General features: G+C 42.3%; 1 protein-coding gene across 2 annotated transcripts in view; it reads left to right on the top strand.

The window, feature by feature from the left end:
* The window catches only part of LOC141107620 (uncharacterized), a 115751-nt gene extending 106779 nt beyond the window's left edge, over positions 1-8972 (top strand). For both annotated transcript variants that reach the window (XM_073598477.1, XM_073598476.1), the window contains exons 16-17: positions 956-1050; positions 8878-8972. In XM_073598477.1, coding sequence (XP_073454578.1) covers positions 956-1044 — 89 coding nt within the window. In that variant the 3' untranslated portion in view covers positions 1045-1050; positions 8878-8972. The remainder of the gene's footprint in view (positions 1-955; positions 1051-8877) is intronic.
* The last annotated feature ends 6105 nt before the right edge of the window (positions 8973-15077 follow it).

The raw sequence follows: 15077 nt of genomic DNA, 5'->3' as shown, positions 1-15077 counted from the left end.
AGCCTTCATCTAGTCTCCATCAAGCCTTAAAGGGGTTGCAAAGCCAGAAAGTTCTTTAACTTAATGCATTCTATGCGTTAAGATAAAAAGCCTTCTGTGTGCAGCAGCCCCCCTCAGCTTCTGTAATACTTACCTGAGCCCCCTCTCTGTCCAGCAATGTCCACGAGTGTCTCATCCATCCGAGATTCTCCCTCCTGATTGGCTGAGACACAGCAGTGGCACCATTGGCTCCCACTGCTGTCACTCAAAGTCAGCTAGCCAATCAGACGAGAGAGAGGGGTGGGGCTGGGTAGGGGCTGTATGTCTGAATGGACACAGGGAGCTGTGACTTGGCTCGGGTGCCCCCACAGCAAGACGCTTGCTGTGGGGCACTCAACAGGACAGAGGGGCCAGGAGAGCTGAAGAGGGACCCGAGAAGAGGAGGACCTTGGCTGCTCTGTGCAAATCCACTGCAACAGAGCACGTAATTACAACATGTTTGTTATTTTTATAGGAAAAAAAAGGGCCTTTACAATTACTTTAACACTGGTCCCTTAGTGCATTCTGTTGTGATTTTATAAACTTTGATTGCTCAAGCCCTGAAGAGGGGGAAGGCTTTTCTCACCTGAAACACGTTGACTGTATTTGATGTTCTTAACCATTAAATGTTTAAGAAAGGTCTTCAAATTAGATAAAATTTTGTACCAGGAACTCCTCAAAAATACATCTAAAAATGTAAAACTACTCATTCTAAAACTATTCTGTCCCAAGGAGTGACAATGTGGCTGTGTGTTACAGGAAGTAGAAAAAGAATGGTTTTTGTGTCAGGATCAACTGATAATAAAACTAAGAAACACAAAAACTGCTTTGTTAATGCTACTGACAGACTGAATCATATGTATAATTTTTTTTTATTTCCCTATAGTTATACAATAATCCATCTATTTTACTTTTACCCTTTATATATATATTACAGCTAAACATTTTATTGTGGAGCCTAATCAAAAGGAAAAGTTCAAACTTTTTGCATCCTGCTTGTCCTTGCCTAACATAAATGTGGAATAATGAAAGGTAAAGTTACTGTAAATCACTTCTACTGTATAAATCTCTGTTGATAACTGCCTCCATTTAATCAAAATGGTCGTAGACTACACCAAAAGTTCAAATTGTGATTCCGTTAGTATTATGCTTTCTCTTCTGAGCATGATGGAACATTTTGTGAAGTGGCGTATCCTAACAACGGGGCTCCCATAGGCTTCATCTCATCCCCCCCTTCTTCCTCTCTCCTTACTCACCTTGGAACCTGATGGCACATCATACCTGTAAGCTTACACATTGTGCTATGTTACCATGTTTTGCCCAGATTTCCTGAAGAAGCTCTCTACGAAACACGTTGGGATGCATCTCCTGCCATATACATACCTTATTTCTGGGGAATTTTTTGTTCTAGGCAACCATATTTTTCCTAGATCCCCTGAAGAAGCTCTCCACAAAACATGTTAGGATGCATCTGCTGCCTTATACAGTGCCTTGAAAAAGTAATCACACCCCTTGACATTTTCCACATTTTGTCATGTTACAACTAAAAATGTAAATGTATTTTATTGGGATTTTACGTGATAGACCAACACAAAGCGGCACATCATTGTGAAGTGGAAGGAAAATAATAAAAGGTTTTCAATTTATTTTATAAATAAATATCTGAAAAGTGTGGCATGCATTTGTATTCAGCCTCTTTACTCTGATACCCCTAACTAAAATCTAGTGGAACCATTGCCTTCAGAAGTCACCTCGTAAATAGAGTCCACCTGTGTGTAATTTAATCTCATTATAAATACAGCTGTTGTGTGAAGCCCTCAGAGGTTTGTTACAGAACCTTAGTGAACAAACAGCATCATGAAAGCCAAGGAACACACCAGACAGGTCAGGGATAAAGTTGTGGAGAAGTTTAAAGCAGGGTTAGGTTAGAAAAAAATATCCCAAGCTTTGAACATCTCACGGAGCACTGTTCAATCCATCATCTGAAAATGGAAAGAGTATGGCACAACTGCAAACCTACCAAGACATGGCCGTCCACCTAAACTGACAGGCCGGGCAAGGAGAGCATTAATCAGAGAAGCAGCCAAGAGGCCCATGGTAACTCTAGAGGAGCTGCAGAGATCCACAGCTCAGGTGTGGGAGAATCTGTTCACAGGACAACTATTAGTCATGCACTCCAAAAATCTGGCCTTTTATAGAAGAGCGGCAAGAAGAAAGAAGTCCTGTTTGCAATTTGCGAGAAGCCATGTGGGGGACACAGCAAACATGTGGAAGAAGGTGCTCTGGTCACATGAGATCAAAATTGAATTTTTTGGCCTAAAAGAAAAACGCTATGTGTGGTGGAAAACTAACACTGCACATCACCCTAGACACACAATCCCTACCGTGAAACATGGTGGTGGCAGCATCATGTTGAAGGGATGCTTTTCTTCAGCAGAAACAGGGAAGTTGGTCAGAGTTGATGGGAAGAAGGATGGAGCCAAATACAGGGCAATCTTAGAAGAAAACCTGCTATGCCCTGTACACACGACCATTTTTGCAGTCGGAATAAGCTCTGAAGGTTTTTCCAACGGAATTCCGCTCAAGCTGTCTTGCATACACACGGCCACACCAAATTCCGACCGTCCGGAACGCGGTAACGTACAACACGTATGACGGGACTGGAAAACGGAAGTTCAATAGCCAGTAGCCAATAGCTTCCGTCTCTTACTTGCTTCAGAGCATGCGTCGTTTTTGGTGCGTCGGAACAGCATACAGACGAGCGTTTTTTCCGATAGTAATTTGTTCCGTTGGAAAAATATAGAACATGCTCTCTATCTAAGTCCGTCTGAATTTTCGACTTCTTTTGCAAAGTAGAATGGGCAAAAGTGTCACTCTCTAGATGTGCAAAGCTGGTAGAGACATCTCCAAAAAGATTTGCAGCTGTAATTGCAGTGAAAGGTGGTTCTACAAAGTATTAACTCAGGGGGGCTGAATACAAATGCACGCCACACTTTTCACATAATTATTTGTAAAAAAAAATTGAATAACATTTATCATTTTCCTTCCCCTTCACAATTATGTACCACTTTGCGTTAGTTTATCACATAAATTCCGAATAAAATACATTTACATTTTTGGTTGTAACATGACAAAATGTGGAAAATGTCATGGGGTATGAATACTTTTTCAAGGCACTGTACCTAGCTCATGTCTGGGGAATTTTTTGTCATCTTCAGTATATGTAATGATATATGATATTTGAGTATAAAATATACCTTGTTATGTATATAAGGTTGAATAGCAGAAGTTTAAAGGGGCAATTGTATAAGTTATGCATTCTTCAAGGTTGAACGCGTTGGTGTTTTTATATTACATGCTCTAATAACATTTTGAATGTATATAACATATTTTGCTTTTATATATAAAATGTGTTGTCTCTGGGGAAGTTTATGCACCTCTGAAAGTCCCAAATTTTCCTTCTTATTTCTATGAGTATATTAATAAGGGATGTGGTGCTTAGGATATCAACACAACACCGAGCATTTGAAAGAAGGAGCATTTGATTTTTGAATCGTTAGGGAGATCAAATTAATGTTCGTTTTCTAACACAGTGATGAAAAAATTTGAAGGTGCAGGATGGAAAATTTTTCCTGACCGAAAAAATTTCTAACAACGAATACGGTTTTTGTTTAGTAAATTATATTCATTCCTAAATGAAAAGCAAACAATATTTAGAAGTATTTAATCAAGTCATTGAATGTACTAAAGAGAATTAACGAACAAACGTTTGTTCAAACATCGTCTAGTGTATGGTCAGTTTACATCTGACTGACAATATGTGGGAATCCCAAAAGAAGAGTCATGTTTACCCCTCAGAATATTTTTTTTAAAACATATTTTATTCTATAGATATGATTGTTACTGCTCCATCATTCTCAGTAATGTTTTATAGCATATTGTATCTGTAGGTGGGTCATTTTCTATAGGCCAGTAGACCTGGCATTTGCTATGTATGTATGAAAGTACTTGCAGATTGGACGGAGCTCCTAGGAACTGCTCAACTCTATTCAATCCTGTTATTTCAATTCATCCAATAAATACATGAATTCGATTGCTCTAGTACAGTAACCTTTGGGCAGTTGTGATGGTATTTTTGTTTATTTTTGGTGGTCACCAGGGACTTACCTGGTTGTGTGCATGACTTTTGCTAACAGTGCTCTTTGCCCTTGCACACCTATTTTACAGTATCTCACAAAAGTGAGTACACCCCTCACATGTTTGTAAATATTTTATTCTATCTTTTCATGTGACAACACTGAAGAAACAACACTTTTCTAAAATGTAAAGTATTGAGTGTACAGCTTGTATAACAGTGTAAATTTGCTGTCACCCCAAAATAACTCAACACACAGCCATTAATGTCTAAACCGCTGGCAACAAAAATGAGTGCACCCCCAAGTGAAAATTTCAAAATTGGGCCCAAAGTGTCATTATTTTGTGTGGCCACCATTATTTTCCAGCACAGCCTTAACCCTCTTGGGCATGGAGTTCACCAGAGCTTCACAGATTGCCACTGGAGTCCTCTTCCACTCCTCCATGACGACATCCCGGAGCTGGTGGATGTTAGAGACCTTGCGCTCCTCCACCTTCCATTTGAGGATGCCCCACAGATGCTCAATAGGGTTTAGGTCTGGAGACATGCTTGGCCAGTCCATCACCTTTACCCTCAGCTTCTTTAGCAAGGCAGTGGTCGTCTGGAGGTGTGTTTGGGGTCGTTATCATATTGGAACACTGCCCTGTGGCCTAGTCTAAGAAGGGGATCATTCTCTGCTTCAGTATGTCACAGTACATGTTGGCATTCATGGTTCCCTCAATCAACTGTATCTCCCCAGTGCCAGCAGCACTCATGCAGCCCCAGACCATGACACTCCCACCACCATGCTTGAACGTAGGCAAGACACGCTTCTTTGTAATCCTCACCTGGTTGCCGCCACACACGCTTGACACCAAATAAGTTTATCTTGGTCTCATCAGACCACAGGACATGGTTCCAGTAATCCATGTCCATAGTCTGCTTGTCTTCAGCAAACTGTTTGCGGGCTTTCTTGTGCATCATCTTTAGAAGAGGCTTCCTTCTGGGATGACAGTAATGCAAACCAATTTGATGCAGTGTGCAGCGTATGGTCTGAGCACTGACAGGCTGACCCCCCACCCCTTCAACCTCTGCAACAATGCTGGCAGCACTCATACGTCCATTTCCCAAAGACAACATCTGGATATGACAAATGAGGGGTATTCCTGCACTATCGTAATAATGGGGACAGGGAGATAGGGAATAGAGAGTAATGATGTTTCTGCGATGTGGAAAAGCAGCTAACACCGGGTAGGGTACAGCCTGCCCCTCGCTATGGTAAAATCAATAAAAGTGTGGTGTTGCGCTAATCCTTTACTATAAAAATAAAGATAAAAATATTAACTTAAATGTGGTGGCACAGTAGTGGTGGGTGTCTCTAAAGTGCAGATCTATTGCAGTCGGCCATCGCAACCATGCTTGTGTGTGACTCTGCAATAACGTGAAGATATAAACCTCTATCCGAGAGTGCCTAAAACTGTGTATATATATCATAAACTATTAGATAAAAATAAGCTGGAGTGAATAATCAACTATACACTAAACAAATGCATATACACATAAAGATAAGTGTGATAAGTGCTCATCAAAGTGATACCGGTAATTAAATCCTTATGCAAAGATAATAATAAATCATACAATCTACTGAAAAAATAAAAATAAAGATGAAAAATAAGATCAAAAATATAGCAGTCTGCTGACTGGGCAAGTGTGCACCTGGTATCTCTCAACACATAGCCAGGTGCATATATATAGCGTGAATCGTGCTCTTATAACAAGTCCAGTGATGTACAGTCCTCTCCTAATTGTGCAAAAAATAGTGTTTCACTAAAAATATTCTATACAAAGTCCAGAGCATGTGATCCACTCAGTGCAAAATAGACGTGACAAAGGTGATAAATCTCTCTTCATGCAGCACGGCACACACTGGTGGGCAGTGGCCCCTTACCTTAAGGTAATGGGGTACTCGCATTTAGCCACTTTATAGGGATGGCAGCCTTTAGTTGTTAATACCATGGAGTAAGCAAACAGTTGGGGCGGTGGTAGTACACTCCTATCCTGGCTTGTCTCCTTTATGGACGTGCGTCTCTCCAAGTAGTGTCCAGGGGTCACCGAGATAAACCAGAAAGGAAGATCCACAATAGTATAATATTGTCTGATAACAATTCAATTTTTATTAAAGTATACAAGTACTCACATTTAAAAACATAATAATGGGCGGAGATCCGACGAGCAGCGAGTTCGTAGTGCAAACACAAATATAGAGTGCCTTTCCCGTCCCTACGCGTGACGTCACGACCCACGTGACTTCTTCAGTGACCCCGGGACACTACTTGGAGAGACGCACGTCCATAAAGGAGACAAGCCAGGATAGGAGTGTACTACCACTGCCCCCACCGTTTGCTTACTCCATGGTATTAACAACTAAAGGCTGCCATCCCTATAAAGTGGCTAAATACGAGTACCCCATTACCTTAAGGTAAGGGGCCACTGCCCACCAGTGTGTGCCGTGCTGCATGAAGAGAGATTTATCACCTTTGTCACGTCTATTTTGCACTGAGTGGATCACATGCTCTGGACTTTGTATAGAATATTTTTAGTGAAACACTATTTTTTGCACAATTAGGAGAGGACTGTATATCACTGGACTTGTTATAAGAGCACGATTCACGCTATATATATGCACCTGGCTATGTGTTGAGAGATACCAGGTGCACACTTGCCCAGTCAGCAGACTGCTATATTTTTGATCTTATTTTTCATCTTTATTTTTATTTTTTCAGTAGATTGTATGATTTATTATTATCTTTGCATAAGGATTTAATTATCACTTTGATTGGCACTTATCACACTTATCTTTATGTGTTATGCATTTGTTTAGTGTATAGTTGATTATTCTCTCCAGCTTATTTTTATCTAATAGTTTATGATATATGTTTTTTATGATATATATACACAGTTTTAGGCACTCTCGGATAGAGGTTTATATCTTCACGTTATTGCAGAGTCACACACAAGCATGGTTGCGATGGCCGACTGCAATAGATCTGCACTTTAGAGACACCCACCACTACTGTGCCACCACATTTAAGTTAATATTTTTATCTTTATTTTTATAGTAAAAGATTAGTGCAACACCACACTTTTATTGATTTTAACCTCTGGATATGACACTGAGCACGTGCCCTCAACTTCTTTGGTCGACCATGGCGAGGCCTGTTCTGAGTGGAACCTGTCCTGTTAAACCTCTTTATGGTCTTGACCACCCTGCTGCAGCTCAGTTTCAGGGTCTTGGCAAGCTTCTTATAGCCTAGGTCAACTTTTTGTATAGCAACAATTCTTTTTTCCAGATCCTCAGAGAGTTCTTTGCCATGAGGTGCCATGTTGAACATCCAGTGACCAGTATGATATGGTGAGAGCGATAACACCAAATTTAACACACCTCACATGACATCGGGGAGGGAAAATGGCTAACTGGGCCCAATTTGGACATTTTCACTTAGGGTGTACTCACTTTTGTTGCCAGCAGTTTAAACATTATTGGCTATGTGTTGAGTTATTTTGAGGGGACAGCAAATTTACACTGTTAGGCCCCTTTCACACGAGGCGGACTCCGCTTCCACGGAGTCCGCCTCGGTCTGTCGGCTCAGCGAGAGATCTCTCCGTTGATCTCCACTGAGCCGGCGGATGACAGGTCCCTCTCTGCTCACTGAACGGGGAGGGGCTTGTCGAGCGCCACTGCTGCCTATGGAGAGATCATCAGATCTCACCCGATCCTCTAGCGACGGATCTGAACGTAGGGCCATCCGTCTGCTTTTAGCGGATCGGACCGGGTCGGATGTCAGCAGACATGTCTCCGCTGACATCCGTTGCTCCATAGGCTAACATGGAGCGCCCGTACAGGTCCGCCGTCAAAACTGACAGGCGGACCTGAGCGGTCTGACCGTGTGAAAGGGGCCTTATACAAGCTGTGCACTCACTACTTTACATTGAAGCAAAGTGTAATTTCTTCAGTGTTGTCACATGAAAAGATATAATAAAATATTTACAAAAATGTAAGGGGTGTACTCACTTTTGTGAGATACTGTATCCATTATGCTATATTCTGTTAATGTAAGTTGATGCTCAGCAGGGGTAACACTAAATGGAGTCCACACAACACATTGGACCCCTCCCCTGCTTACTCAACAACGTACATAGTCGGCTCTTATATTTCAGGATACCTCTTGAAGAAGAGGGGAGTGCAGATCACATGGTACATAATGTCCAACTGAATCCATTTTGAAAAATATGTGAATGGGTGAAAATATTCATAAATAGACCTAGAATAAATTAGAATAAAGTGATGCCTCATGTTTTTCATAGAGAAGTACGAAATTCTTTTTTTTTATCAAATATTATAGTGTCCCCTGACCTCTTATCGTTCCCTGTAACCCTAATATTTTCAGTGCAATTCTTAACTTAGGATTACATCAGAAGAAAAAAATAAATAAAGGGATAATGAGGAACAGTTTGACATTTTTGATGGCCTGGTGCTTCCTCTCAGACCCTGCTGCCCTGAGCATTGGCCCACCAGTGTCTTCCACAGCTCTCACTCTATCAATTTATATCTGATGTTTTATGTCATTTACATCTTCAGATACGCCATACCACCACAGAAATAAATACACAGAGAAACAAAAACTATAAATGCAGAGAAAGGATATCACAAATTACTAAATATTGTCTTTCCATTTGGTTCACAGGTCCAATTATGAAGAATATTTTTGAGAAGACATAAGAAGTCCTTTGGGTCATACGCAATCTCTTATATGGAATACAGAAACACATGTATATACAATGGCTTCATCTGTCATTTTTCTTTAATATAATTGGATATATTAAATCTCATGGTACTACATAGTCAGAAAAATGGAAAATTGTATACTCACCTATCAGTAATTTTCCTTTACTGGTGCATCCAATGGCAGCATAGGTGTCACCTTTCTAACTCCATAGGGAGTACTGCATTTCTTTAACTATTAAGCCATTTTGGGGGGTATATATACATTGCCACTGGATGCATTTGGGAAAGGAAAATTACCAAAAGATGAGTATACTTTTTTCTTCAATACACTTCGATATACTGTATCTCATAGCACTGCATGGTCAGAACCCCCCCCCCTGAAAATGATATGCACACCTTTCAGTAAATTTCCTTTCCTGGTGCATTCAAAAGCAGCATACCAATGGGTTAGGCTCCACCCCTCCAACCCCATAGGACTGAATATAAGTAAACTTATTAGAAGTACTTTCGAATGACATTCGTCAAGTAATTGAATGTACTGGTAAAAATTTTCATAAAAAACGTACAAATGTTCATTCAAAAATCTACTAGTGTATGGCCAGCTTTAGAGTGTAATCGATTAATCCAAGGGCATACGTACAGATCATAGGCAACATAAGCAGAGATAAAATGTCTTTATTAGTAGAGTATGCAAAATCTAGAACCCGTGTCCACTTTTTTATTACTATCTGTTTTGCTGTTGCACCAAAATATTGCACCTACTTCCTTCCACCTTCCACTATTCCACCTTTTTCCTTTCTGATAAAACCATTGTCATTGGGATAGAAAGCAAGGGAACATCTTTCTAAAAGAGCCCTGGATAGCTTTAAAACCCTGGCAGGGGTTCTAACCCTTAACTCTCGCCAAAACGAAAATAAAAACATTTGGTTGGACATACACTTTAAGGATGAATCCATTGGCTTGTACCCTTAAGCCTCGTACACACAATCTGATTTTCCACAGACAAAACCTCGGACTTTTGTCTGAAGGCTTGTAACTGGATTTTGTCTTGCATACAAACGGCAAGGAAATGTTGGCCAACAATTCCTGACGTACTACGTGTTTTTTTCAGCTCTTTAGCGTCACCCTTTGGGCTTCTTCTGCTAATTTCGTGTTTCGTGTTTTCATTACGTACTTTTCAGTTCGTTTCTGAACGGCCGTTTGTCAACCAGACATGTTGCGGAATCGGAGGAGATAACATGTTATTTATTATTGGCCTTGGAGTTATTGCTTTGACCCATGTTCAGTCCAGGAACAAAAGGAGGGGGAGGAGGGGTTCTTAGACCAAAAATTGGTTATATCTTTGTTCTTAAAAACTACGAGATAATGGTGTTGTAGCAACTTGCCCCCCCCCCCCCCCCCCCAAAAAAAACATAATAATATTATTCTTGATATCACTAGAAAATTCGTTTGCAATAACTCCATCAGTATCACCAGCAAAGCAGCTTCATTATTATCCCATTAAGCCCCCGTTCACACCTATGCGAATTAGATGCGGCTTACATCGCATCTAATTCGCAGGACATTTTCAAATACATTCATATGAATGCATCTGGTTCACATATGTGTGTTGCATCCGCACTGTGCATTGCACAAAAAACGTGTGCGTTTTCTGGGCATTGCGGTGCGTATTACGAGCCCCTTATCTTCTATGGGATTGCATTCTGAACATGGATTTTCTCCTTCTCCTCACTACACCTCCCTCTCTCCCCACCTCTCCCTCCCCCTCTCCCTGCTCACTGATCCAGAGCTGAAACGCAGATGAGCCTTTGAACAGGAGATTTTTATCTTCCCAGTGAAACCTGAGCTTCAATTCGCACCACACATGTGTGAACCCAGGCTTAAGAAGAAGAAAATGTGCGCTGCATTTCGAGATTTCATGTTAATTCTCCATTACGTACGCTAGTTTACAAGCCCGACCGCTTCTGGCTCGTCCTTGCTTCCGAGCATGCGTGTTTGTACTTTGGACTTTTGTCCAACGGACTTGTGTACACAAGCTCGGAAAATCATACAACACACATTTGTCCGCGGAAAATTTTAAAACCTGCCATTCAACATTTGTCCGCGGAAAATCCGACAACAATTGTCCGATGGAGCGTACACACAGTCAGATTTCCGCCAACAGCCTGTCATCACACATTTCCCATCGGTTAATCCGATCGTGTGTATGCGGCTTTACAGTGAAAAAAACAATACCTTAATCAGACCTAGAATTGACATCAGCCACTGAACACCGATGGAACATCCCAAACAATGGGAGTCATTAAGGGCCGTCTTTACCGCAGGGCAAACAGGGCAGCTGCCCAGGGCCCTTTCCCTGTTTGGGGCCCAAAACAGAACTGGCCCTTAAGCCCATGCGCTGCCCGCAAATCAGGGCTTAAAATCCCACACTGTCGGTCTGCCACAGACAGTCATCAGCCCCCGGTATCAGCAGCACACACACACAGTGCAGCAGTGCCAGTGCTGCATTTATTTTGATCAAGGAGCGGGCTGCAGGTGGGCGGGGCCTTGAGCTCCACTGATGCTCTGGGCCCGCCCCTTGCTATGCTGCCTGCAATCAAGTGTGTGTACATGATCGGACTCGGAGGAGCAGAGGCCTCGGTAAAAGGAGTCAGACCGCGGAGTGGAGTGCGGTTAAGTGAAACTAGCAGTAGCAGCAGTGTGGAGGAATTGATCGGATTCAGAGCTGAACTGGCCAGGAGGACAAGGTAGGTCTTCTTTCTCCTGCCCTGGCTCCTGCACCCCATGTGTAGAACTGGAACAGTAGAAAGTTTTAAAATTTAATGGGCACACTGGCAGCATATGATGGGCACACTGGCATCATTTGATGGGCACACTGGCAGTGTTTGATGGCACAGTGGCAGCGTTTTATGGGCACAGTGGCAGCGTTTGGCACAGTGGCTGCATTTGATGGGCACAGTGGCAGCTTTTGATGGCACAGTGGCAGCGGTTAATGGGCACAGTGGCAGCGTTTAATGGGCACAGTGGCAGCGTTTGATGGGCCCAGTGGCAGCGTTTGGCATAGTGGCTGCAATTGATGGCACAGTGGCAGCGTTTAATGGGCACAGTGGCAGTGTGTGGCAGCATTTGATGGCACAGTGGCAGCGTTTGATGGCACAGTGACAGCGTTTGAGGGCACAGTGGCAGCGTTTGATGACACAGTGGCAACGTTTGATGGGCACAGTGGCAGCATTTGATGGGCACAGTGGCAGCGTTTGGGCACAGTGGCAGCATTTGATGGGCACAGTGGCTGCGATTGATGGCACAGTGGCAGCATTTGATGGCACAGTGACAGTATTTGATGGGCACAATGGCACTGTTTGAGGGCACAGTGGCAGCGTTTGAGGGCACAGTGGCAGCATTTGATGGTACAGTGGCAGCATTTGATGGGCACAATTGCAGCATTTGATGGCACAGTGGCTGCAATTGATGATTTTTTTTCAAAAAATGTTTGTGCCCCCCAAAAAATTTTGAGCACCAGCCATCACTGAGGCTGTGGCTGTATTTTTTATTACAGAGCACACAGCAGTAACGGGAGCACTGTGATGTGATAAGGGGCACTGTGATGTGTAAGAGGGCACTATAATGTGGAAATGTCTGCAATATAATGGCCGCTGTGATGTGAAGAGGCTGCAATGTAATGGAGTGCTGTGACATGAAAGGGAACTGAGGACACCGTGGGACTGCTGTGAAGGGGTCTGCGAATGCGATGTAAACACTGCTGAGATGTTATTCAGACCTCTGCCGGAAAAATATTTTACCAACTGGACCTCCATAAATTTTAATTCAAGACCCCTGGTATATACATTATATTCTTAGCTTAAAAAAAAAATTGTTCCCACAGCTTCCTCCAGATCTCCCTTTTGTGGGTGCTGTGATCTGACTTTCTGTTAGAGGGTGTATAAGTTCCTTCTTCATGGTCCTACTGTACTATATGAAGGAATGTAGCCACCCTCTTTTGCTCACTCCTAAGATGGACTATTGGATGGGTATTGTGCATAGAGCAGTGTACATGACTGCAACTAACATGAGGGGAAAAAGGAGAGGTTTGAGGGTCTGGCATTTTACTACTGAATGCTACAACATATAAGCATTTATTATAAGGTAATAAGAGACTGCACAGAGCATCATTTATTTTTATAATGCAGGGGTCAGTCACATCTATTTTTTGAAGAGCCTGTAAGCCCTCAATATGTCAAAATCTCTGAGTGGTGCACAGAAGCGAAAGAAGAAGCAGGAGTTGGAGGAAAAACTTTGCAGAATACCAAGAATTACTGTTTTTCTTATACCTAGAAGTGGATCTTCTGAAGAAGCTGCTGGTACATCTTCTCAGAAAGTGATTCCTGCTAAAAGTACCTCTGACTTTGTCTCTGAAGCTGATGCAGTAGAGTCTTCTGATCCACTAGAAACATCACCAGTGCCCATGGAGGTGGAGAAACCAGGCCTGATCCAAAATACTGGTTTGCTGCCTAGCCTTCATACTGTGGAACCTACTGTTGAAGCATTTGATATAGTGCCTGAATTTGTGGAACAGTCAGGTTTCATGACTGACATTGGTGTGTGGCCCAACGTATCTACTATTGAGATGCGAGAGTACTGGTCAAAAAATAGAAATGTGTCAGTGAGAAAACCTCTAGAACAACTGAGAAATGAAGGGTTTGCAACGTCATTTAAAGACGGACGTTGCTGTACTATTGACATGTTTAGTGTAGTATATTATCCACTTGCCGTCCGCGCTATAGCCAAAAGACGGCTACAGCGCGGGCTTAATTTCCTGGACGTCCTCCCATGCTTGAGCAGCCTGCGCGCTCCCTGCAGGGCGCGCGTGCGGCACGCTCTGTGATCGGCGAGTCTATGAGGCTCGCCTGATCACAGATTGTAGTAAGGGGTCGATTCCAACCCCTTACCACGTGATCAGCTGTCAGCCAATGACAGCTGATCATGTGATGTAAAAAGAGCCAGTAATCGGCTATTTTTCCTCCTTACGCTGATAGCGTGAGGGGGGAAAAAAAGCAGATCACTGGCAGCTGCAAGAGGGACATTGGTCCTGATCAAGGAGGTACCTACCAGTGCACACCAGCGCCACCTACCAGTGCCCACCAGCACCACCTACCAGTGCCCACATTACCACCCATCAGTGCCCACAGTGTCACCTATCAGTGCCCTCAGTGCCACCTATTAGTGCCCACAGTGCCACCTATCAGTGCTCACAGTGCCGCCTATCAGTGCCCACAGTACCGCCTATAAATTAATCAGTGCGTCATTACCATTGCTGCCTATCAATACCACCGACCAGTGCCACCTACCAGTGCCCATCAGTGCCGTCATATCAGTGCCCATCAGTGTCGGCTTATTTGTGCCTATCAGTATCACCTTATCTGTGCCCATCAGTGCAGCCCATCAGTGCCCATCAGTGCAGCCTCATCAGCGAATATCAATGAAGGAGAAAAATTACCCGTTTGCAAAATTTTATAACAAACTATAAAACATGTTTTTTTTAATTTCTGTCTTTTTTTTTGTTTGTTTAGCAAAAAATAAAAACCCAATTAATTAATTAAAAGAAAGCTCCATTTGTGTGAAAAAAATGATAAAAATTTCATTTGAGTACAGTGTAGCATGACCGTGCAATTGTCATTCAAAGTGTGACAGCACTGAAAGCTAAAAAGTGGTCTGGGCAGGAGGGGGGTTTAAGTACCCAGTAAGCAAGAGGTTATGTAACTCTGCTACCTGATTGCCTATTCTCAAAATTGGAGTGGAGCATACACACTTTGTTTTGAATGTTTGATTTTGGATTCTACGTGTTGTAAGTTTTAATATTGTTTATTTATTTGCTATTTGTTGTTAATTGTTCTATTATTTATGCATATTTATTTTTGTGTTACTAGACAACATGGCTATTTGTTTTACACACAAAACATAATGTTGATTTGCACTTTATTACTGAAAGTTATTAAGCGTTACTACAGTTGGCAAGTATGTACTGTTACAGATCTAGCTAAGGACTTGTTTGTGGACCAGTTCTTTATGTTTACATTATTATTTTCAATGGTTTTTATTTAAGTTTTTTCATAGTACAGGATAAAACCCTGGCATCATTTTTAACAGCTTACAGTTTGCACA

The sequence above is a fragment of the Aquarana catesbeiana genome, linkage group LG09 (genome assembly GCF_042186555.1).
Source record: "Aquarana catesbeiana isolate 2022-GZ linkage group LG09, ASM4218655v1, whole genome shotgun sequence".
Lineage (NCBI taxonomy): Eukaryota > Metazoa > Chordata > Amphibia > Anura > Ranidae > Aquarana > Aquarana catesbeiana.
The sequence above is the reverse complement of the archived record's forward strand: the minus strand, read 5'-3'. Positions and strand labels throughout refer to the sequence as shown.